This window comes from Anser cygnoides, chromosome 14 (assembly GCF_040182565.1).
Source record: "Anser cygnoides isolate HZ-2024a breed goose chromosome 14, Taihu_goose_T2T_genome, whole genome shotgun sequence".
Classification (NCBI taxonomy): Eukaryota; Metazoa; Chordata; class Aves; order Anseriformes; family Anatidae; genus Anser; species Anser cygnoides.
Window position 1 is genome coordinate 51,822 of NC_089886.1, and position 26,099 is coordinate 77,920.

The window sequence follows — 26,099 nt, forward strand, 5'->3', positions numbered from 1 at the left end:
TTGTTGCAGAGCAGTGTTTACACCAGGCCAAGGACTTTTCAGCTTCTCGCTCTGTCCTGCCAGCGAGCAGGCTAGGGGTGCAGCAGGAGCTGGGAGGGGACAGCCCCAGGACAGCTGACCCAAACGGGCCAAAGGGGTATTCCATACCATCTGACGTCATGCTAAACAATACATAGGGGTGACTGGCCGGGGTGGGGGGCCGGCTGCTCGGGGATAGGCCGGGCATCGGTCAGCAGGTGGTGAGCAATTGCATTGTGCATCACTTGTTTCTTACACGTTATTATTATTAATACTATTATCATTATTATTATCATTATCACTATTATTATTATATTCCTGTCTTAATAAACTGTCTTAATCTCAACTCACAGGCTTCACTTTCCCGTTTCTCTCCCCCATCCCAGAGAGGGAGGGGGGAGGGTGAGCGAACGGCTGTGTGGTGTTTAGCTGCCAGCCAGGTTAAACCACAACAAGGAGTTAGCATTCTAAAAGCTTGTGTAGGCTGAATCCTCAAAACACTCCCCGACAGTTTCTGATTTGGTCCCACCCGTTGGGGACTCTTAGTCTCTTCCTTCTTTATATAGATGATGCCTCCCCTATCAGTCCCCCAGCAGTAGTTATCTGCTGAACAACATGGTGATCTTCCCATCTAATCAGGCTCCATTTAAAAGGTTTGTGAGGGTGCGCAGACCCAGGAACAGTGTAAACAATCGTACCCATTACTATGTATCGCAAAAAAAAAAAAAAAAAAATGGCTAGGGCCCATTTTCCAGAGTTCTTTACCTGGCCACGTAATTCCCCACCGTTTCACTCTCTGCCTCGCTTGTCAGTTCGGTTGCAGCGAACTACAAGGTGCAGGTTCTTCTCGGCAGCAGCAGTGTTCTTCAGGGGAGTTTCTCAGGTAACCGCGACCTTTTTCTGATCAAACAGGGTCCCCTCTCCTCCTTTTTACGATACATAGACAGTTAGACCATACTTATCGAGTTCGTTTCAACGTGAGCTTTAAGTCATCAGGGCCTGCGACCGCTTCCCATTCGCTTTTCCGGATTGGTCCCTTTCAGGCCGCTGGCATGCGTTCACCCCTTCTCAGCCGTCCGGATAGCCGTCTCTGTGATAAGTAAAACAACATAGGGGCCTCCCCACCGTGGTGTTAAAGACATTTCTTTCCATGTCTTAATTAGAACCCTATCTCCAGGTTGTATCCTATGGATTGCTATATCTAGCCACCAAGCCTTTCGCTTGCAACTCCCTCTGTCAGTTCATAAACTGTATTAAATAAGGTTTTAATGGGATATCCTGTACCTGGGGGTGATCAGATGGCATCTCTAAATCATAAGGCATACCATACAGCCTTTCAAAAGGTGAGATTCCGACATCAGCTCGGGGCTATGTCCGGATATTCAATAGTGCAAGCGGTAAACATTTCACCCAGGAGGTTTTAGTCTCTATCATAAGCTTTGTTAGTTGCTTTTTAATTTCACCATTCATTCGTTCTACCTTTCCCAAACTCTGAGGATGCCAGGGAGTGTGATATTCCCATTTAATTCCCAGAGCCTTCATCGTGTCTTGGGATACCTTTGACACAAAGTGTGGGCCTCGATCAGAGTCAATTGCTTCTATTACCCCGTATCTGGGTATGATGCTTTCTAATAATATCTTTACCACGGTTTGAGCTGTGGCCCTTGCCGTGGGGAATGCTTCAACAAAGTTTGTGAGGTGGTCTACAATAACTAACAAGTATCTATATCACCCCGTTTTTGGAAGTTCAGTAAAATCTAATTGAATCTTTGCAAAAGGTCGATGTGTCAATTCTCGTCCTCCCGGGACCCTTTTTCTCATACGTTGAGCATTTACCCTCCGACAAGTTATACAATCATTTATGATCCTCTTTGCTATATTATAAATCCCTATACACATATAATTTGTGGCAAATTGATCCACCAATGCCTGGGTTCCCCAATGCATTTGTTCATGAAATCTCCGTAGCACCCTCATAGCTACTGATTTTGGTAACACTTCCCATCCATCAGGCAGTACCCATTTCCCTTTATCGTTTTTTTTTTTTTTTCGAACCCCCATTTGTGTCATCTTGTCTTCTTCTGTAATAGTGAAACAGAGTAAGGGGAGGGGAATGGGTCCATTCGACTACAGGGAGTTAGCCGGCCCGCACTTGTAGCCGTTTTTATAAGGCGGGCTTTCTTCCTCAGAACAATTGCATTCAATCCCATCAACTCCCCATTCACTCCAGCAATCATAACATGGAAATTCCTTTAAGTTTTTCCCACAGTATTAAGTATTACATTAAGCATTATTATATATTATTCATATATTATTATATTATTAATTATTATATTAATTATTATATATTAAGTATTAAGTATAAGTATTAAGTATTTCCCACAGTCTGGGCAATCTTCCTTCGTTCTTATAATTCTTATACTCATTAATGCTGCCCTTTTTGCCTCCTGATCTGCTAGATTATTACCCCTAACCTCAGGGGTGAGGCCTTTTTGATGCCCTTTTATATGTACTACGGCAATTTCTTTGGGCTCTCTGATAGCTTGTAAAACCTGGGTAATCAATTCCTGATGTATTAAACCCCTTCCTTGTGAATTGATGAGCCCCCTTTCTTCCCATATTTTACCAAATGTATGTACTACCCCATAAGCATATTTTGAAGCTGTATATATTGTACCGCTTTTATTTTTCAACAATTTTAGGGCCTGCAATATGGCATATAGCTCGCAAGCTTGGGCGGACCAGCTAGGGCTCAAAGGTCCAGATTCCACTATCTCAAATGTTTTCCCGTTTACTAACGCATATCCTGATTTTTGCTTTCCCTCGACTACTCTCGAGGAACCATTCACATATATCTGTTCACCGATTTGTAATTCCGTTTGCTCTTCTATATTTTGGAGGCAATCATGTCCTAAGGACTCATTTGGTTCCCCATAAAGAAATTGAGCAGGGTTCTGTAGGGAGGTTGTTTCTAATGTTAATTTTGGAGAGGAAATCAAAATTCCTTCATATTTTAATAATCTGGCGTCAGTGATCCATTTCTCTGCCTTCTGTTGCAGTACCCCGCGTATATTGTGTAGAGATATTACCTTGATTTCCCCCCCAAAAGTGATCTTCTGTGCTTCTTCCACTAACAAGGCAGCAGCTACCACTACCTGCAAACAGTTTGGCCAACCCCAGCTAACTGGATCCAATAATTTAGACAAATAGGCCACAGGTTTTTTACTCCCTGCCCATTCTTGGGCCAGCACTCCGTATGCCGTGCCTTCTGCACTGTTCACAAAAAAAACAAAACAAAACAAAACAAAACGGCCTCCTTAAATCTGGTAAACTTAACACTGGGGGGCGTACTAATTTCTCCTTTAACTTGTTCAGTCGTTCCTCATCTTCTTTTGTCCATTTGAGTAATCCATCCTTATTCAGCTTGTTATATAAAAATTTAACCTTTCCACTGTAATCTTCTATCCGTTGTCTACAGTATCCAGTCAACCCTAACAGTTGCCGTACCTGCCTTTTAGTTCGCGGGGACGCTAAAACCAATATTCCACTGATTCTGCCCAGGTCTAACTTCTTAGTCCCCTTACTTGACTGGTGACCCAGGTACTTTATCTTTTGCTCCACAATTTGTAATTTTGCCCCTCCTTTTTCTTTTAAAGGGTACAGAGGGTACAGATTAACTCGATTCTCTGAGCCAATCCAAAGGCTCACATATTCGCTCTCCTCTAAACAAAAAGGTTCCTTTGCATTTACATAAACATTTAACGCTTGACAAACCCAGTCTTCAAACGACCTAGATATGGGCCAATAATTTGCCTACCTTCCCAAACTTCAACACAATAATGAATCATTTTTACTTTATCCTTTCCCCGCCTAAAAGGGGAATCACTCCAATTCTTAATCATTAACCCCAGTGGACTATCTGGGGGAATAGGGGGCAACCTAGCACTAGGCATTACCCCACCCATGGGACCAGAAGGCTTACTCTTCTTCTGTCCCATCTTCCGGAGTGCCTTCACACACACACAGAGCCGCTTCCCCCTGGTCGTGGCCCAGTCCCTCGCGGGATGTGGGAACCGCACTACTGAGGGGTCCGCACTCACTTCGTCTGCAATTGGACGTCTCACACAGACACACTCCGGGATCACCAACCCCAACCGAACGGATCACCGGCCTATACTTACCCACCCCGTGGGTCTTCGTTCGGTCTTCGTGCACAAAGATTGCTTGGGGTTACCGGTTTTATTTGCTTGTGCCTAATTTTAGGGTTCGTCGGTGAAGGGCTCGAGTGAGGCTTTCCGTTCCAGGGGCCGCCAAAATCGGCGGGGCGCCTCCCCCGAAAGGGTCCTCAGTCAATTTGCCTTCATCCGAGTCACGGCACCAAATTTGTTATAAGCGAGACCACGCAATTTTCTGGTCGAAGATAATTTATTAATTAAGTAAGCAGGTACAAGCAAAACAGCGCTGGGCGGCTGGGGAGTCTCCGCTCCACCACAGCACGCAACTTTCCCTTTTCAGTGTCGCCGTTTTATAGCATCCAAGTTCGGCTTGTCAGCATCCAAGTTTCGGCTTGTCAGGACTTGTTGAATCTTCTGAAGCTGTGCAGTTCGTTCTGTTTCTTTCAATGATCATGCGTTGTGCTCGTGTTCAAGGGTAGCAAAAGCAAAAGCAGCAAACAGTATTTCACAGAGTCTTTGTTTTACCAAGGATGTTTATCCAACACCCCCTCCCCACTATCTACTTGCTTAGTCTTCCCCTTAACAAGGTCGTAAATTGCAAAACCTTATCTTCTCAGCAGATTCTCTGAATTCCTTTTAAAGACAATGAACAAACACCCGCTAATTTATCACAATCCTGATCCATAATTCTGCATAATCACTTTCCTCCTGGCTAAAAGGTTCCTTTGAATTAACATGTATATTTAAGGACTGGCAAACCCAGTCTTCAAAGGATCCGAAAACGGGCCAAAAGACATGTGGTCTTAAAGGCTCCTTTGGCCATTCTATCATACAATACTGGATCATTTTTAAATTTACTTTTTCCTTTTCTGGGGCCCCTATCATTCCAATTTCTAATCATTATCCCTAATGGACTTTCTGGTGGTACGTCTGGTAATTTGCTCCCTTTTCACTGGTCCCGGGTCTTCGATTTTGTCTGACCCATCTAGGAATTTTACTGTGGCAATTCCTACAGCCCTTGGTTGCCTTAGTGAGCGTGTCTTGCAGGGGGTTTAGGATCTATCACCCACCCAGGAATCCTATAGGAATCGCTTCGGACCTTCACTGGCCAAGCCCCGTCGAGGGAGATTGGAACTGCAGTTAGAAGACCTCCACAATCGCTTCGGAACTACGTTGGGTCTCAGTCACACTCTCACACACACACACAGGCAACCGAATCCCACCCAACCGAACGGTATACACCTTAAATACTTACGACTCCGTCGTCTTCATTCAGATCTTCGCGCACAGAATTACGGGCAAAATATAGTGCTGCAGCCAGCAAAGGGAGCTCATAAAAAATCTAAATCTTTGCTTGCCCTTATTCAGGTTCAAGATGGCATTAGTCCCAACCCGACTCGAACAGGAGCCACCAAATGGTGCGGGCGCCCCTCCTAGATCAAGTCAGAATTCAGGAACCGAGACCATCCCGGACGAGCCCCCAATTGTTATAAATGACTGAGTTCCAAATAGGATTGCAATCAAAGTTTACAATTTATTAAACGAATAGAGGCAAGCAAACAGCGCTGGGTACACCGGGAGTCTCTGCTCCACCAGGACGCACACCTGTTATGTAAGGTGGCTGGTTTTTATGCTGGTAGGCTAATACATATTCATTACTACTTCTAGAAGAGGCAGGGGTATTATAATTGGTTTCCAGAATCTGACACCCTCCCAGGGGCGCCAGCGTATCAGTCTCTGATGGTCTCTCAGGGGTCGCTCAAGCTGAAGGCTCATGGTCTTACTCCCAAACTTTGCCCTTCAATTGTCCTTCAGCGCCCCCTTCCTCCTTATTTGGTAGTCTCTTGGCCAGATGTCAGAAACTACTGTACATCCAGTGCAGCAGTCAGCAGTTTTTCTCTAAAAATCCCTTTGTTCTCTTATCACCTAAACCCAGGCCTCAATGTTAACCCTTCAAATCCCTTAGTGACACGAATTGCTAGACCATTCCTTACAACACTAATCCCTAACCCTAACCCAAACCCTAAACCCAAAACCCAGACCCTGACCCTGACCCTAAACATAATGTCCCTAAACCTAATGAACCTAACACGAAGGCCCTAACCCTAACCCAAAAGGCCGCCGCGGATGTAACCCTCACCATAAAACCTAAACCTAATGACCCTCACCCTAACCCTACCCACACTAACCCTCACCCAACCCTAAACCTAACCAAAAAACCCCAACCCTAACCCCTAACCCCTAACCCTAACCCCTAACCCCAACCCCTAACACCTAACCCTAAACCTAATGCCCCTAAACCTAATGAACCTAACCCTAATGAACCTAACCCCTAACCACAAGCCCCTAACACCTAACCCGAACCATAACCTACCCCTAACCCCAACCCTCAACCCTAAACCTAACCCATAAACCTAACCCTAACCCCAACCCCAACCCTTAACCCTAAACCTAACCCATAAACCTAACCCTAACCCCAACCCCAACCCCTAACCACAACCCCTAAGCCATAAACCTAACCCTAATGACCCTAACACTAACCCTAAAACCCTAACCCCAACCCCAACCCCAACCCCTAACCTGTAACGACCCTAACGACCCTAACCCTAAGCCCGGAGCACCCAACATGGCCTCCCGGAAAGTCCAATGCCCGAGAACTACATGTCCCGGAATGCTCTGGGCAACGAATATGGCCTCCCGGAAACCCAGTGCCGGAGAACAACACCTCCCAGCATTCCCCGGACTCCCAACATGGCTGCCCGAAATCCCGGTGTTCGAGAACTGCATTGCCCAGCATTCCCTGTATTCTCAATATGGCCGTCCGGTAAGCAGCTTCTCGAGAACTACACCTCCCACAATGCTCTGGGAAGGCAACATGGCCTCATGAAACCCAGTGCCCAAGAACTACATTTCCCAGCACTCCCCGGAAACTTGAGCCTCACTGCTTGCCGTCGGAAGCTATTATTTGCCCTCCCAGGCCCCCTTTTCTGTTTTGTGTTTATGGGGTTTTTCCCCCCCAGTTTTGGGGTTTTCCTCTCAATTTTGGGTTTTCACCTCTCCATTTCAGGGTTCTTCCCCACAGTTTTGGGGTTCCTTCCCCTGATTTGGGGCTTCGCCCCACCCAATAAAATTTACCACACTAAACCCCTGAAGACCTATGCCTAAAACCCCTAACCCAAAAAATTAAGAGCCTCAAAACCCTAAACCAAAAAATTAAGACCCTCAAAACCTAACCCTTGAGACCCTAACCTGAAAAAAAATTAAGACCTTAAAACCCTAACCTTAAATACCTGACCAAAAATAAAACCCTAAGACCCTAACCCTAAAAACCCTATCAACACTAAAACCCAAAAAACTCTAAACCCCTAACACGCTAACCCCCAAACCCTTAAAGCCCTAACCCCCAAATCCTTAAAACCCTAATCGTTAAAACTCCAACCCTAAAAGCCTTAAAATCCTAACCCTAAACCCTGAGAACCCTAACCCTGAAACCCAACCCTAGTGCCCTAGCCCTGAAACTTTAAAACGCTAAGAGGGTTTTACGTTGCCAGGAACAGTGCTGCATTCCTCTAAGGTTTATCTCATGGCCATGTATTCTGCATGGGAGAGAAATGATCCTCAGCTGAGCTGACCGGACTGCTTCCAGTGGGATGGGATGGGTATAACCCAGAATGAACAAAGAGAATAACAGAGTTGGGGGCTATTTAATACCTTGCTTTTTTTTTTTCCACACCATAGAGGGGACTTTTATCATTTCTAAAGGAGAAATGTTAATGTCTCACCCACCATGAGAGCTCGCTGGAGTGACAGAATAGCTAACAGAGGTGCCCAGTGCACAGAAAGTGGCTGTCTACAGTGAGCACAGCTTACTGGGGCTACTCCTTCCTCAGGATATCCCGTGTGCAGGAATGCCTCCCTTTACAACACTGAAGCTTGAGATTTCAAACTTCTTCTTGGTGGCTACAAAAACTATCAGGCCGCTGAGGTTGTCACAATTGTTTTGTTATTTAAATCAGAGCTGGTCACAGTGGGAAACCACCTGCACTCCCTAAGAGCTTGCCTCACCTACAGCTTGCATTTCATGTTACTTTCTGCTGTCCATGGGATGAAGGATTTAATATTTGTGTGTCATGATCCTAAGTAGCCAAAGGTATAAGGAGACTGAATAGGAAAACCCTCAGCCTTGCTTAATTGTATAGACAATGGCTTCACCTGTAGGTATTTTATTAGTACGCAGAATTGACCCATCCTTATCAAGAACATAAAAACACCCATAATGGTTTGGCTCAAAGCTTTATCCCAGCTGTCTCTGGCAGGGGGGCTAAGCCATGCCTTAGGAGGAGTTTAAGGAATTGTGAGACTATATTCCTCTCCCTATTTTTTTCCTAGCTTCCAGCAATTTGCAGCCCAGGGCCTTCCTGAGTCAGGCTTGGCTTCAATAGCTCTGTAAAATTAAATCACCTAGACCAATTAAGTTTGTTGCAGTTATAACAGCCCTAACATGTAATTTCTCCATCAAAAGACAAATCATGGTGCATCCTATCACTGCCCAGTGATAAATGTAATTGCGGGACTTACTGCATACTGGCAAAGCCTGACAATGTCCTTCTCTGGGCACAAGCATGCCGCTCCACCACCTTATGCAGACTCAACACAGTCACTGCCGCATAGAAAGCGATCTCCTCCCCCTCAAAACTCTTGAGTTTCTGCATGTCAAAGGAAAATCACAGACCCAGGTTCCCTTATAAGGCAACCCATTTTTGTTCTGTGCCTTTTTATTGTGTAGGCACGGACATATATATATTTTTTAAATGTGGTTGCTTCGCAACATGTATTTTGATTGCTCTTTGTAAAGCCTCCCTGCACACACACACTTGCAGAAACAAGCATTTACTGTCAAATGTAGAACGAATTTGCTGTTTTGCTTCATATGGTTTCTTGTGGACAGCAACAAGGAAAAAAAGCCAGCTCAGGTTTCTTACTTTCCTATTTGCCATTATTTTACTGTAACACTAAAATCTTAACATGTAATCCTTCACTTTCTAGTCTGTTAGTTTGTGAAGATGCTAGGTAACCCAGCAGATACTCGGAACTGATGCAGCAAACCTGTCCGCACGGCTTCCATACTGATAAGAGGCTGTATTGAAATCAATGACGCTAAACGATGTGGGCTTTGCTTAAGGTACTGAAAGAGGGTAGCCTGCAACCACATTCTAAAAATATATTATTTTTTATAGGGACAGCTGGCTTTTCATTACTTCCACCTGAATAAATGAACCAAAATCATCAGCGTCCAACAAAAGGTACACTGAATGGTAGGCATTTTCTCAGAACCGATAAAGATCTCTCCTGTAAAAACAGAACCAAAAGACAATGAGGTCATATTTCTGATAAAAATACCAAGTTCTAAAGCAATACCTATTCATTATAAATAAATAATAACCATTCTGAATTTTAAGTTTTCCTTCCTTGTATTTATGAGCATGTCACTTTCTTTTTCTGTTAGGAAACAGCCTGTAACAAGGGCTATTATCAGAAAAAGCACTACAGAAAGACAGGGATGCAGCAGATACCTTTGAACAACTTTTCCCTGGCACTACTTCACATATGGGTTTGTAGTACTTTCTAGATAACAGATTTTACCAGAACTCTAAAATGTTAGCCTTCCTGCATCGACAGCCACAGGAGCGTACTCACAAAACTAACCTGGGACATTCTATGATTCTAAGTATTTTGTGCAATAAGACTAATTCTTCTCCTGAGGATCTGACAAGGAAGTGACCTTTCTCCTTCATAGTCCAAGTGAAATCAAATCATACTACCTCCTTGTTTCAGCAGCTGTTTTACACTGTAGTTAAATCTATATCCCTAAACGCACAGGAACTGTTAACTGTTTTTGTAGATACAGGGTTGTAATGCAAATAACCTCCTTGTCACGGTTTGACTCCAGTAGGCAACCGTGCAACACACAGCCACCTGCTCACTGTGCTGTAGCAGGGTGGTCCATGGGACTGAGATGGAGGAATCCCAAATTAGGGACAGGCAGCAGGACAGCGTGAAAGCTAAAGGGAGAGAGCACTAGGACAGAGGTACGCGGGGTGTAACTGATGGGGAGCAACGGTGTTATAGGAAGAAGGACTGGACAGGGGGCTACGGAAAAGAAAAACATTGTCAGGCAACAGGAAAGTGAGACATACGAGCAAAAACGAAGTGAGTGCCGGGGGCTGAGAGCCAGGGGTGGCAGAGAGGGACAGGCAGCACTGTGCGAGAAGCAAGTACCCAAGGAAGCGGAAAGGACGCCACAAAGGGGAGCACGGGTGGAGAGCCGGCGAAGGGACAGGGAGCCAGGCAGACGGCCGGCCGGCAAAAAGGGAAGGTGGCGGGGGCCAAAGAAGAGGGCGGGCGGATGCGGCGCTGAGCCAGGAGGGCCCGGGACGCAGAAGAGCGAGACACAGCCCCGAGGGCCCTGCGCTCACCGCCGCTCAGACGCCACCTTCCCGTCGCCCCAGGACAGCGCCGCCACCGCGCGCCCCGCACGTCACCAGGCGCGACGGGGCTGCGCCTTGATGACGTCTGCAGGCGCCGCAGCGCGCGCTGCTGCCTCCGACGGGTCAGGAGCGGGCCGGAGGCAGCCCCCGGAAAGCTCCCGGGGCAGGCCGGGCTTCGCCCCGCCCCGCGCCAGTTTTTCCATTACGACGGCTGACCACATAAAGAGGGCTTTAAAGCAGGAAGGAAGGTGGAGGGAGAGGGTAACCAGCAGACCTGTGAAGCAGCGAAGCACGGGGCAGCTGAACAAGGGGCATGAAGTGATGTGAGAGGGAGGGATCACAAAGTCAACGATACGGGGTTGGAGTTGGGTCACAAACATATTGAGATAGCCAGGCTTGTTCCCGTCTGCACTGCTGCCAGAAGGCATAGTGATGTTTAAAGACAGCCTTTCTGATCCACATTTCCTCCACTGGACTTCCTTCAGGTGCTGCAAAGACCTGTGTAAGACCAAGTGTTCTAAGCGGTACGGAACAATTTTTTTCTCAGATGTACCCAGATGGTACACACAAACACACAGATGGAGAATAAAAGCACTATTTGTCTTATGTAGCTTCACTGGAGAGGGATGTGCATCCCAGGTTCCAAGGTACAGTTAAGGTTATTTAGTGTTGCTTTGTGCCTTTCTCAAATATCAGAAGCTAGCTTGACTCCTAAAAAACTTCTTGAAGATAGAAGTGACATTTGCTTTCCTCCAGTGTCTGGGCACTTCTAGTCTCCTTGTCAAGAATGGCCTCACAATGCCATCTCCCTCAGCACTCGTGGGTGCATTCCATTAGGGCCCATGTGTCCAGTTTGCTTAAGTATTCCTTGACCGGATCTTCTTTCACCAAAGAAAAGTCCTTGCTCCACACTGCCTCCTGATCCCTGTCTGGGACCTGAGATTCCTGACGGCCACTCTTGTTGGTAAAGATTAAGGCAAAGAAGGTGTTCAGTATTTCAGCCTTTTCCATTTTCTGTGTCATTTGGTCCCCCATCTCATTCAGCAGTGACCCCCTCCCTTTTTTTTTTTTCCTTTTTTTTTTTTGTCTTCCTTTTGTAACCGATGAACTTACAGAAGCCCTTCTTGTCTTTAACCTGGCCAAGCACATCCACCTTAGCTAGGAAATAAAACAGCTTACTACCCATTGCAAATTCAGACAGGAATTTGGAAGAAGGAAAATACTCAAAATTAAAAATAGTAAATATATATATATATTAATCCAAAAGCCTTAGTCTCAGTTTCCTAAAGTGAAGTAGTAAAGTGAAGGAACCCTAACTGCATAACTAGATATGATTGTATTAATGCTCAAGACTAGGGCTACAGTTACAAGGTCACATAAGAATTGTTAACATAGGTATTTCCGAATAAGAACATCCAAGTTGCTTCTCTTTCTAAACAGAAGGTGGCAGCATAGGGACACTAGTATCTGAAGCCTATTAGCATCACCACAAAGAAAGCTGAACAGCTGTTAGACAACCACTCTCTCTAAAGCTGAGAAATTATATCAGAAATCTCTAAAGCTTGTACAAAAGAACTTTGAGCATAATTCTTTCATCTAATACCACTTGACTAAGCCTATCTTCAAGAGCGATCATAAGCTACCATCTCCCTAGAAGAAAAACACAAAATCCCTGCCACTTCCTCTCCTGCCACAGCAAAATGCGAAAGAGATGTGTGGCATTTACTTTCCAGTCATTGCAGACAGGTAGCCAGCCTTTCAAGTCCATGAATTGATGGCATACATTAGTATAACTTTCCTTCTTTTCTGCTTAGAATCACAATACTCCCTGCTACAAGAGGCATAAAAAAAATATGACTTTTCCTGTCTAGCATTCCTTCTTCAGAAAATGAAGCATTTTCCCTGCTTCTGAGCACGTCTCCTTCAGACAGAGGATTTTATAAAACCCACCTTGCAAGAACACTGTGTATTTCTAATGGAACCTATACACACTTACACTATGCCAAATTCTGCTTAAGCAAAAGAACATCCTCAGGTAGATCAAGATGCATAATAGCAAAAAAGTAAAATGTGTAGCTAGCTAAAAGAAGGAGACATTCAGTTTTAAATACCTCTTCTAATTTACTTTACTCATTCTCGGTAGAACTAGTTTCGTGACCAGCCCTCTTCTCTGTAGCATATTCTTTCTTAAGCACTATTTTATAAACCACCCACTTTCTCTAAGACTTATGGGCAAAACCTTAGCTGTGTTGACAAACTTGCATTATCATAGCTTAATAATCTAAATGACTGTGATGCAAGACAGACAGACACGTGTGCAACACCAAAATAATTTGTTATTACGACTCTCAATATCATCCCCATCCCCACTAGCTGGCAGAGGGATTCCCAATCTATTGTACCAAGTGCTGTTGGATTACAAACCCCAGAGGGAACTAAACACAGGCAGTGCAGGTTTCCCAGGAAAAAGTCTGTGTCTTGAGGCCAAGGAACTCAGGAAGACTCTTCAATGACACCTTCAGTGTCAACTTGAGCTGGCAACACCTGTGCTGTGAAAAAGGGAAAAGTCCACAGGCAAAAAAAATGCAAGGCTTATGACAGGGAACAATTCTAGGGCAGATCCTCTTCAGAAGGTAAAGGCTTTGTCACTGAGGATAACACCTGAGGAGGGATGCTATCCTAAAGGAGACAGATGTAGGCTCTAGTGATTTGCAACGTGTTTATCAGCAATCTGACTCCCTAGGATTATGACTTGCCAACCAAGTGCAGAAAATAGGAACCAAGGAAGAGTTGGGCAGACTTTCTAGAAATGCAAGGAAAGAGGCACAGGGTACATTTGTGGGGATATGAAGGACACAGAAGAAAAAAAAAAAAAAAAAAACACCAGTCTCTGGAAAGGAAGCTTGCACTTAAAAAAAAAAGTCAGGGATGACAGTCTTTGATTTTATATTTAGACCAAAGCCTCCATGACAGTTTTATTTTTTTTAATGTTCCCACTGCCACAAAAAGGAACACTGAGGCAGAGTGACCATGCATAACTAGAAAAAATGGTACAAAGCAGAAGGATTTAAAATCACTAGAAACTACAGGCATCTTTAAAAATAGAAGGATCCTATACCATAGGGATACCCTTTATAATAGACCACATGCAATGAAATTGCTGATGTTTTTTTTGTTGTTGTTTTTGTTTTTTTTAAAGGAGAATTTAACCTAAAAATTGCAGAAAAACCAACAACCTCATGGTGTGGGGTAATGCGTACCTCAAGGATAAAAATGTAAAGCCTTTATATTTTCCTAAGTAAAGCATAGAACTGCATTCAAAGCACAAGAACAGCTTAAGAGCCTTGCAACAGAACCCCCCCAAACAAACAAACAAACAACATATCTACTACAGTGGGTCATAGCTCAAAAAGAGAGTTAAACTTCCTTACCTTTACATAAAGACGAAGTAATGGTGCAGCTAGGAAAGTAAAAACATTTTCTATTGACAGGAAAACTATTTAAAGATGTCACATCAGATATCGTGTTTTATCGCCGGTTAGGAAAGACTAAGAACAGATCAAAAATAAATATTTGGATTACGGTTTGAAGAGATGATATCACTCAAAAAGCAGAAGTTATGCTGAAAAGCATAAAATGGAAGAAGTCACAAACTGTCATATTAAAACACAATAAAGCAGGCCAGAAATACAGCCTGGGGAAAACAACTTGCAGATAGCAAGAGAACTGAAACTCCTTTCTCACTGTTGTGGTTTAACCCGGCTGGCAGCTAAGCACCACACAGCTGTTCGCCCACCCTCCCCCCTCCCTCCCTGGAATGGGGGAGAGAAAAAGGAAAGTGAAGCCTGTGGGTTGAAATAGAGACAGTTTATTAAGACAGGAAATTAATAATAATAGTATTACTACTAATAATAGTGCTACTAATAATAATGCGTACAAAACAAGTGATGCACAATGCAATTGCTCACCACCCGCTGACCAATGCCCAGTCTATCCCCGAGCAGCTGGCCCCCCCACCCCGGCTAGCCACCCCTATATATTGTCTAGCTTGACGCCAGATGGTATGGAATACCCCTTTGGCCAGTTTGGGTCAGCTGTCCTGGGTCTGCCCCCTCCCAGCTCCTGCTGCACCCCCAGCCTGCCCACTGGCAGGACAGAGCGAGAAGCTGAAAAGTCCTTGGCCTGGTGTAAGCACTGCTCTGCAACAATTAAAACATCAGCATGTTATCAGCACTCTTCTCATCCTAATCCAAAACATAGCACCCCACCAGCTACTAGAAGGAAAATTAACTCTGTCCTAGCTGAAACCAGGACACTCAGCCATATCAGGAACTGTGAGACTGTCAGAATTTGTAAGAGCAGCTGATGTTTAAAACAAAAGGAGGGCACCAAAAGTTATTTTTGTACTCATTGTATTTCAGACAAACTTGGAAAAGTTCCTGTGCCACAAAATTACCTTTAAAATATTCTGTAATACAACTCCCATAAACCAAAGTTTCTGTAGGATAATTACAGAAGGGATTAAGTCAACAAAATGAATAACAATAAATCACTAGACCATATGATAACCCCTCAAACGTGCAATCGAAAAAGCATAATAGCTGCGATGTTTTACCTCAGCACTAGGGGACTGCAAGTTAACATACATAACACAAATTTTTATACATGTTTCAGAAATCATCAGTCCTACTTCTATTCCAGGTATGCTAGTAGAAGCAATTCTGAAGGTCAAAATTAGTGCGTATGTGTGTGACAAATTTATGTCTGACAAATGCTTTGTAATTATTTGGAAGAGTCAATGGGCATGTGGGCATGTGAAATTCACCTGATGTACTGTATCTGGATTTCCATAAACTGTTCTGTACAGACCTTGCCAAAGGCCCTTAATAGATGTTGCATGAGATGACAGGAACAACTCTCCTCCAGAGAAGCAACTTGCTAAAAGGCTGAAAGAACAGTAATAAATGTTCAGTTTCAGTTACGCAAAAATCACCAACAGAGATCTCTATCCAGCCCTGAGAACCAATACTTACAGAGTATTTGAAAAAGCCAGATGAATACTGAGATGGGAGATTTCTGACAATGCCTTTGTTCTGGGTAGTTAAAAATAATAATAATAATAATGCCCCCACAAAGTACCTGCAAGAGATAACAATGTTGTGAGAACAGACAATAAGGCTGCAGATGATTTTCAGTGTACATAATGCAACAAACAAACAAGTCAGGGGTTGGGGGTGCAAATTTTTAATATTATACATCATATGATGGTCTCCAAGAGAACTGTTATCACCCAAAAAAGATCTTAACAATAAGTAAGACTACAAGGTCATCTCACTGCTCAAAAGCCAGACACAATGTTTGGAAATATTTGGCAAATAATGAAGAACAATAGGAGAAAAAAAATATACCACAATTAATCTACATTCATCCTGCATCGCAGAATCACATAACCAGAGTAGTTGAGGATAGAAGGCTCCTCTGGAGGTCATCTGCTACAAACCCCTGCTCAGGCAGGGAACATTTTGAATACGGTGGATAGTGCAGGCCTCTACTCAGAAAAAACAAAGGAGAATAACACAAGGTACAGAAAACGATGGATGATATGAGCTACAAACCACCTGCTGTACAAAACAGATTCTGCTGCTTCAACCACAAAGAGTGCGAAGAAGGGAAGGAGAGACAGTTCTGTAGCTATCGTGGAAATGGTATTATTCACCATCTTCTACAATAAAAGTCTTAATAGCCATCAAATTGAGTTGCAAAATAGCAAGTTTAAACACACACATACACACAAATCTCTCTTCATGCAGCACATGGATACACTAAAATTCACCTTCCCACCAAATATTGTGAAAGTTATAATTTTGTCTAGCTTCACAAATCACATGGACAGAGGTAGATGTGCAAAGACATGGGCTCATGAAATGTATTACCCACAGGTCACAACTGCTGGAAGAGTACTCCAAGACTACGTCTTACAATGCACCAGAGACTGGATTTCTTTTGATCAAGTACAACAGTCTTCTTAATAAATGTCACCAACATTTACTTACTTCTTAACTACTGTATTTTAATTCAGATGCATTTTTTAACATAATAAAGAATAAAAATACAAAATAAAAATCAGCATGTGTTCGTTCTATGTCATGATCTCTGGCATGTTAAAACTACAGTTGCAATTTCTCAGGTAGCCTGATTTTGTCCACAAAATGCCCTTCTCCTTAGGGCAAAATGCCAGGTGTGCAGACAGCTTTTGCCTTTAAATTCAATACCTCATAGCTGCTTTCTAGCCTTTTGAATACACATGGAGTTTCTTATAATCCTCAAGCTTATTTACACAAAAAGAACTTAAGAATCATGGCAAAGGCCTTTAATCACTAGAACCTTCAGATCAAAATGCTGCCGCTGTGCATTTTCTTAAGATTTGTCAGATTTCCATATATATAAATATACTTCCATGTCCAGTTCTCCAGCTAATTAAGTAAGAAAACTCTCAGATTCTATTCTAAGAACTCCTGCCGACATTTTATTCTAGGAAATTTTTAGCAAGATTTACTCACTGAGCCTGTCCCTTTATTTCCTTATGCTCCAATGTTCGTCCAGGTATTCCAAGGACAAATGTAATCAGAACTGTTAGAAGTGCTAGAATTAAACTCATTCACTGCAGAGCATTTGTTTTCCATACTTTACTCGCATTTCTTTCACTGACGCCTAGGTTTTAGTAAGGTACATTAACAGTATTTCGAAGGTTCCCTGAGGCTGCCATAACTGCAATTACTATATACACCAAAGTGCCTATATACATATACAGGCACCAAACCTGTAAACATAGTTCCAGTTCATACACTCAGCTCACAGAATGCCACGCATCTGAACACACCAGGCAGCTCAGTGACTTAGTACACAGATGGGCACATAACCTACCTGAGAGCTACCAATAGCTGTTTTGTCAAAGGAGTACAGCAATTGGGGTAGACACATTTTTGACATGTAACATGTTTTGAAGAATCTCTATAACCATCTCTAACTGAGTTTGTCGGATTGAAGAATTGCCCTTGTCAGATAACGAGTAATGCTCAGTCTGCTTAAGAGTTGTAACTGAGCCTGCTTAAGAGTTGTAATTGCATCTTTACAGGACTCTAAAGGCTTTCAACCTTTTCAAGATCAAATTAAACTTTTGTCTCCCTGCCCTGACTCTGATGTTTGAAAGCCTATTTGTGACGAGTAGATTTCTTGTTACAGAGGAATCCCACTATCACGGTAGCCAAGCTAAATGGCTAAATCAGGTCATAGCACTGAGGTCAAACTTACAGAGGACACTGGATAGCAGAACTTTTAGCCACTGACATTTTTACTCGTAGTGTCATTGTGTATCATCATTTGTGTTCAGAGAGACAAAAAGTAGTATGAAAAGATTACAAAAAAATATATATAAGCCTATATATTAATTAAAAAAAATACAGAACCACGCTTTATTAATATTTTTTGTAGGTAAGGAAGTGAAATGTGAATGTTGAGAATAATACTGCCTAACCATCTGTCATTTTCATTACGGCAGTGTCAAAGAACAATCAGAAATCAAAGCCCAAAGAACACTAGACACTATGCATATATGTTGTTTTCTGTTCTTTAACAGGATTAAGTTTCTTTAGTCAAGTCAAGATCATAAATCATTAGCCTGTAAGTCAAGCCTGGGTTTTTAAAAACAAAGACATTTTGATTATAGCAGAACAACTTAACTATTTAAAAAGTTCTTGTTCATTATCTACAGCTCATACATCATCCTAGAGCCTCAGAGTACTTTAAAACATAGAGCCTCCCCTCTAGGTGTAACCAGCAGTATGGCTACACGCAGAAAATGTACACATGTAAAAACATGCAACGTATGGCTCAAGAGTGACACATCTAAACCCTCTTCCTAAGTATTTTTTACCTCCACACGTAACTCTTGAGAATTCTAGTCAACTGGGCCACAAACAGAAAACTTTTGAACGAAACGGATACTTATATCAAAAGTCAACAAACATAGCCTTAGAGACCTCAGTTACAGTTCTTCATGAGCCAACCTTCAACCACTTCACCTGTCTTCAGTCAAACTCAACAATGGTGAAGGTGTGCTTGTGGGCAGCTCTCCTAAGGGTGCCTTCTGCAGCTCAGATCACTTCACTCCATGAATGTCAGGTTAGGGTCTAAAAAGTAATTTTTCTTGGGGGTTACTTAAGCTCTTTCTCAGATCCTCCATGGTCCAGACATGGACCAGTGAAAGCTGCTGAGGAAAGAATGGCCCATGATCACATCGCTCTTCACTCCAAAATCTCCACTTGTAGCTCTCTATTCTTCCTGCTAAGTCTCATCTCTTCTGTCAGCCAAGGCCCATGGTTAAGAGCAACTCACAGCTGCAAGAGAAACAGCTTTAACAGTCGTATTTTACCAACAGTGATTCTCTAGTAACATTCTCAGGACACAACAGGGCACACAGCATATCACAGGAGGGAGCTGGGTTCTTTTAAAATTGCCATAGCTGATTTTCACCCCTTTATTTCTAGAAGGAAATAGAATGGATCAGATTTTCTTCTAGAAACATTCCAGGGCCGAGTAGTGTAATTAAAGAGCAAAACAACCATGGGGGCAAGGATTGCCTGCATTTCCCCAAGTGAAGCGCAGCTTATGGAAAAGCTCTATGGACGAAAAACTTGGGCAAGCACAGGCACAGGACTCTTCCGCATTCCCCGGGTTAAACTGCATCCTACCTATTTCTGAGGCGTACAGGCAAAGCGACACACTCCCTATTAAACAAACCGTAGCAGCACCCGACAGCGAGGGAAGGCCAGAGGCCTGCCCTCCAAAGGTCGCTGGGAGCACAGCCATTCAGACGGTAGCGCACAGCCGCAGCTCCCTTGGGCCGCGCCGCGAGCGGGCGTCCGCAGTGCGTCCTGAGGGCCCCGGGCCCGCCACAGGGGCCCGCACGGAGCACCCGCTGCCCGGGCCCGCGGCCGCGAAACGAGCGGCCCGCGGCAAGGGCCGGGCGGGGCCCCTCCCGAGCGAGACGCCCGCCGGGGCGCCCCAGGGGCGGGGCGGGGGCGGGGCGGGCCGGGCCGTTCCGAGGCGGCGCGGCGGCCCCCGGAAGCTCCGCGGTACGGCCCCAAGAGGGCGTGAGCAGGAAAAGCCTTTTTTGGGCCTCGGAAGCGCCTTAAAAGGCCCGGAGGAAACGCCAAATATGGTAGCCCGGTTCCGGCCGCCGCGAGAGTGGTGTTTCCGTTCGGCCTTGGCAGCCTCGCGGCCGCGTGACACAGCCCAACCCGCCGCCGGCGCGCTCCCGGCCCTGCGGCTCCGCCCCCCGGCCCGGCCCGGCCCGGCTCGGCCCGGCCCGGCCCCAGCGGCGAGGCAGCGCGGGCGCCGCTCCGCGAGCAGCCGCGGAGGGTCCCCGCGGTGCCGTCCGAGACCAGCTGGGCTGCTGCCAGCAGTGACGCACGTCTTTTCCTGTCGGTGGTGGTCAGATCTGAAGCTGTACTGTAAATCGCAAACAGCTGAGGTTTAAATCAGCCAAATGGATTTTCTGCCAGCAACTGGAAAAGCAAGAGGGCGTTTGTCGTCCCTAGTGTGCCTCACGCACAGCTCTGGGCATTATCAGCGTCGGAGGGGGGGGGGTTCCCCAGCCACTGGCAGCACCTGCCGTTTCCTGATGTCCAACCTCCTTGAGCACTGCGGTGGCCTCCTCGAAGGAAGCTTCTCCTGCTCCTAATTAGCAGATGGAGCACACTTCTTAAGAATCAGAAATACTGTCTTTTTCAGAGCACCATAAATCAGTAAGACCTCACAGAAAACATACAGAAATTCTGAAATCTGCTTTCATGTTGTGGGATAAAGGTCTCAAAAAGAGCAGGAGCAAAAGACTATGCATATTCTTCCCTTTATGTTATACATATGGATGGCCAATGTAAAGCAAAAGTTGCAGCAATTTAGGCCAAATGCCAGAGCTTAAATTATGAGCACTTTCTAAGCAGTTACACCAAAGGGTATCAGCATGAAAGAGACCCTGGTTGGCATATGTCAATGTTTTTTTTTAACCAAATAAAGTGTTTTTTTGTTGTTGTTTTCTAAAACAGAGATGCCATTGTACCAGGGAGCTTCCTGCAATTAGATGCCAGTCAGACAAGTGACACCCCAATTAGACGGGAAGTGTCATCTGACAGTTCACAGGCAGGATACAGAGCATGTTTACTGTTCCCTCAGGACACTGCTGGCTTGCACCACTTGACTATACTGCTTTCTGAGTTAGGGTTAGCATGAGGCCAATGGTAACCTTACATATCCTGTTCAGTGCCTCCGAGCATCCCATCCCTGTGGCTGGGCACTGCTATATGGGGTTAGTGGCTGTGGTTAGTGCCCACAGCTGTGGGAGGCCAGAATTCTTCCAGCTAAGGGATGTCTGCAGCACCCTCAAGAGAATGCTGAGGGGGAAGGAGGGGACAACACGGCAGATTTCTGGAGGTGTCGTCAAGTTGAAAGGATCTACCATAACAAAGTGGAGAAAGCGTGGGTCAAGGGGGACTAAGATTTATTTTAACTAGAGAGGAGACTTGCAGAACCCTCCTTCTCCCTTGCACCCCTGCCTTAGCACCTGCAAGCTATTCCTGCTTGTAGAGGTGTCCAGCAGGATGTCATGGTCATGGTCTGCTGCTAGAGGGGTTCTTTTGGCTTTCATAACCTTGCAACACTGTTGGACTCAAGGCACTTTGCATAAAACACACCAAAGAGCCACTATCTTCTTTGCTGCCTTTTTAGGCTTGTTGATTACCATCAGTGCCCATTTCTGAATGAAGTGCTCTGGAGAACCTGAGTCACACTCAGGCTCATCGGGCACTGCTTGAGAGCATGCCTGGTCAGTTTTTTAGCACAATCATAATTCCAGCAGGCTAGATCAGGAGTTAACATAAACTAGGTTAAACAAAACAGCAACATCAAAGCCAAGCTGTGCCCATGGACCAAAAGGGCTAGCTTCAACTGTTTGGGAATTGGAGTTGGGAGAAAGTTTTGTAGTGAGATTTGTATAATGTTTTCTTCCTTCTTAGAAGCATCACATTCAAAAGCACTTCTTCACTGTCTCATCTCCTATAAATGGGTTTCTCTAACCTCTGACGTGGGTTACATGCTCAGACCGTGTGAAGCCCCACATTCTCCCCCATCAGTCAGCCTAGGCAGGAGCTTCTTGAATTGAAAAGAGCTAATGCTTTTCTCTGAAAAGGCACAGAAAACCACACAAACCAGAGGGCCAGCTGCAAGGTCACTGTTAGCAGCTCCCAGCCTGCACCCAGCACTGCAGGCACAAACCAACACAGAGACAGAGCAGCACAGGCCCTTCCTCACAGCTTGTTCTGACCCGCTGAGGAGAGTCATACCTGAGAGAAGACAGACTGGGATATACCAACTATTCTGCTTTCAGGTAGCTTCAAGAGCTGCTTCCATTTGCCAGGGGTGGTCTGTATCCTCCAAAAAGAAGAACCAGGTGAAGGGGCTTCATCAGGTTGCCCTTCCTAATCAGTAGGCTGAATTTTGGCAAACAGTAGTGCATGAAATCTCCTACTCTCCTACAGGAAGAGACTGCTTACCAGTTCACATTGTGTCCGGTATGTTCATCAAGGCCTGTATTTGCATCGCAGCTCCTCACAACTCTAAATATTAGTAGTTTGTAGAGAACCCACCAGGAAAGACTGGCACTCTTTTGTACCTGAACTGCCACTTCTCACGACAGCAAACTCCTTTGAATTCACTACATACAGAGTTCACGCATACTCTGAAATGTATTTTAAACCACTAAGTAAGGAGGCCTGTAAATGCTAAAACATTTGTACTAAAGGATATCCAGCAAGTGTACTTTTACATACTATGTTGTGTAACTTATGTGAGGAACTTCTAACAGTCCTCAGCTGTTCAGAGCTACCTCACATTGCTGGCCACTTGGACTGATCTTATTTTCAACAGAGAAACTACTTTATTACCTTGCCTTTCCTCTCTTGGCACCCAGAAGGCTTTCTGACTACCTATCAGCACATAGTTGAGATTCTAAATTTCGAACCTCTGCTTCAGCACTGGGAAAATTGTTTTTCTTTCTAGGATTCGCTCACATGCTTCTGGAGGAGCCTGGAGACAGAAAAAAATAGGAATTGTGATGTCTTCAAAACAGCAGGTGATGCATCTAATACAGGGACGTGCTACATCCATGCCATTGCCATGCCATACTGAACTCAGAAATGATTGATCTCCCCTCCTTTCTTCAAGCAGATACTTCTCTAAGAGAAGAGAAGCAGCTGTTACTTCCCAGCAACTCAAGCAGCTGGTTGCTGCACCACAGTCTTCCTGTGTAGCAGTTTAAAGGAAAACATGAAAGCTTCCGTGATTTGATATTTATTTATTTTTTTTTTCTGAAGGGTATTGTACACCAAATATCCCATTGGCAGGAAAGCGCATTCAATGTGTTTAGAAGCCAAACAGTCACTTTCATTTTAACAAACACAATTACAAAGTAAAAATAAAACACAAAATAATGAACCACATGTTCATAACATACAAAAAATGCTGCCTACTCAGTAGGTAACCACAACATTCCAACTCCTGAATATATATATATATTTATAAATTTACATTCTTGTAACAAAAATAGACTTTGAGAGTTGTGTTTTTTTTTTCCCTCTTACATTCTCTCTCCCAGGGCATTCTCGTGCAGCCCTCCCCACCCATTCCCTGCTCTCCCTTACATTCTTTGTGTAGCATCCCTTTCACTTTAAGGCAAGATGCAAAGCATCCATTCACACAAATGCATGACATCAGCAAGGCTTCACAAAAAGGCACCAAGACTTGTAACTCTAAAAACAAAACTTCTGCCACATGTGAGTGTCTCATCAGGTGATTTTTTACATAGCATCACTCTTACATGCTCAAATACAGTAAGTGCTGTTCCCAAAGAAGTTTTAAACTCATTACAGCATTGTCACTAAAATAGAGTTAACATTTACAAAATATGGCCCTGCAAACTCCAAATAATACAATATGGATATGCAAAGATTTTTCACATCAATAGTACCTAAAGGAAAGCAAAACCATGGCACATGTACAATTTACATCAGCTATGTACTTAATCAAAGGTCCTTTCTTCCTAATAAAATACTATTGTTTACGGGGAAAATTATACTGAACTTATATCGACAGTCCATGCAAATTAAGTCATTCAACAGAGGTGGAAAACTTAAACAGCAGTTGTTTCAGGCAGCTGAAGTTTGAAGAAACGGTAGACAGCCTTGCAACATATGGTGTTGGAGGAGTAATTGGAGACTCCATGTCTCATAGTACCAATGGAAGAGGTAAACACTCCTGCTCCAGAAGGTGATCTCAGCAAATCTCAATTGTCCGTGGAGAAAAGGTTGATGTCATGTCTGAAAGTGCTGATGTCACCTGAGAGCTGAAATTATTGGTGATCCCTGGAGACGGGAAGGAAGTGGCCACTTGGGTCTGAAAAGTGACAGTGCCAGAGGGGTAAGTGGTTGCTATAGACGGAGATGGGAATGTCGTGTGTGCAGGGGAGGGATAGGAAGATGGGGCAGGGGAAGAATACACTGTGCGCACTGGTGAGGGATAAGTGGTGGCAATGGAGGAAGGGTAGGATGTAGCCACAGAGGATGAGTAGGCAGCAACCGGAGAAGTAGTTGAGACCGGAGCTGCCTTTTCAGCTTTCTTGTCCTTCTGCCTAAGGTGGATTTTAGTGTGTCTCTTCCTCTCATCACTTCTGGCAAACTTTCTGCCACAAATGTCACAGGCAAATGGCTTCTCTCCTGTGTGCGTTCGGATGTGAGTGGTCAAATGATCGCTCCTGCTGAAGTTCCGCATGCAAATGCGGCACTGGAAAGGTTTCTGTCCTGTGTGGATGCGAATATGACGAGTTAGCTCATCAGACCGTGAAAACCTTCTGTCACAGGACTCCACTGGGCAGGCATAGGGCCGTTCATGAGGAGGTGTCTTGCTGGGGCGGTTGGGGTATTTCCTCATTCTGCTGGGCTTGATCAGCTGGGACTGGTAATTAGTGTTGAGGGTCTTCAACTCTTGGGAGCCAGTCTGTGTGGCAAATGCCTTGATAGTGGACAGCGGCGTGAGGGAAGGCTGCTGTGCTCTGTTCTCAAGGGCTGGAAAGGGCTTCTGATCAGCTGGGATAAGGCTGAGCTCACCCTGTTGCTGAGGGAACAGGTAATCCGGAATCATTGGCACCTGAAAGTTGGTTTTAGCAGCTGGATAAGCTGGAGGTGGATACTGCATGGGAGCTCCAGAGGGGTTGGGAAAGGACTGGGTCTGCGGTTCAGGAAAAATGTCAGAGCTAGAATTGGGAAAAGTTGGTGCAGCTGAATAAATTGGACTGTTCTCGCTGGCTTGGACAGAACAGCTCAGAGGGGGGCTCTGCGAGGAGGAGGAGGGTGATGATGAAGATGGTGTTGAGGTGGGAGGTGCGTTGGCCATGCCCACCAGCCCACTGACAAGGCTGAAGAGAGGTTCTGGCCATAAGGTGTTGCTACTGTTGGGTGCTGGCTCTAGGGAGAAGCGCCCCGTGTAGGTTATTGGTGGCAGCCGCGTTGTTTGGTTGGGATAACTGGTTTCTGGCAGGGTTTTCTCATTGTTCAGGGAGATCTCAGGAAAAGTGTCTGAAAAGAGAAGGGTGGCGATTACTTCCAGCAGCCACTGCAGCTCCGGAGCTGTTGCGAGCGCTTTGCAAGCCATCCCCACGCAGTGCAGCCCCAGATCCTTGCTTCTGGTTAATTAATAATTGAGTGCAACATATTGCAGCACCGCTGGCAGGTCTCCAGCAGCAGCGAGCCCAGAGCCGCTGACGCACACAGGAGAATCCCCCCGCGCAGCCGCCGGGACCGGGGCGCCGCTCCATCGCGGAGCCCCCGCGGACGCTGCTGCACCCGCGGCTGACCGGGACCGCCCCCCCCCCGCCGCCCCGGCGAGGTCAGCGCTCTTACCTGCCGCGAGATGCTCGAAGTGTTGCTCTCCGGGCTCCCCGGCCGCGCCGAAGCCCGCGCTCTCGGACGCCCCGGGGGGCGCGAGGAACTGCGGGCCCCCGCCACTGAGCAGCATCATCTCCTCCAGCTTGGGGTAGTGACTGTCCATGGCGGGGGGCGAGTGCGGGAAGGCGCCGAAGGGCTCGGAAATCTGCAGCGGGGGCAGGAGCTGCATCTCTGCCTTGGCCGCGGCCATGAGGGCGCCGGGCTCGGGCTCTGACGGGTGGCGCCGCCGCCGCGGGCCCGGCGGACGGGCCGGCTGCGGCGAGGCGGCCGTTGCCTGCTGCCTGCCCTGCGCCGCGGTCGCCCCGGCGCTGCCCGCTGGAAGCGCTCGACTCCCCGCCCGCCCGCCCGGGGCTCCCCCCGGCTCT

General features: G+C 45.4%; 1 protein-coding gene and 1 long non-coding RNA gene across 8 annotated transcripts; both read right to left on the reverse strand.

The window, feature by feature from the left end:
• Positions 1-737: 737 nt before the first annotated feature.
• LOC106032779 (uncharacterized) lies at positions 738-19,946 on the reverse strand. Of its 7 annotated transcripts, none has more exons than XR_010834907.1 (6): positions 19,432-19,942; positions 15,715-15,820; positions 14,113-15,627; positions 10,391-13,225; positions 4,200-9,542; positions 738-1,108 (listed from the first exon to the last, which is right to left on the reverse strand). It is a non-coding gene; the product is annotated as an uncharacterized lncRNA (long non-coding RNA). The 7 variants fall into 7 exon arrangements; XR_010834908.1 differs by having other exon boundaries at positions 10,670-13,225; positions 19,432-19,941; XR_010834909.1 differs by having other exon boundaries at positions 13,106-13,225; positions 19,432-19,778.
• A 3,129-nt stretch (positions 19,947-23,075) lies between these two features.
• On the reverse strand, positions 23,076-26,099 carry EGR1 (early growth response 1). The gene is made up of 2 exons (XM_048057433.2): positions 25,690-26,099; positions 23,076-25,365 (listed from the first exon to the last, which is right to left on the reverse strand). The coding sequence occupies exons 1-2, from the start codon at positions 25,922-25,924 to the stop codon at positions 24,068-24,070; spliced, it is 1,533 nt and encodes a 510-aa protein (XP_047913390.1). The 5' UTR covers positions 25,925-26,099; the 3' UTR covers positions 23,076-24,067.

Bases quoted from the DNA above. Each gene is read 5' to 3' on its own strand.
- EGR1 (XM_048057433.2), bottom strand. From the start codon at position 25,924: ATGGCCGCGGCCAAGGCAGAGATGCAGCTCCTGCCCCCGCTGCAGATT. The intron at 25,366-25,689 runs GTAAGAGCGCTG...TTCTCTTTTCAG, and splicing joins CTTCGAGCATCTCGCGGCAG to ACACTTTTCCTGAGATCTCC.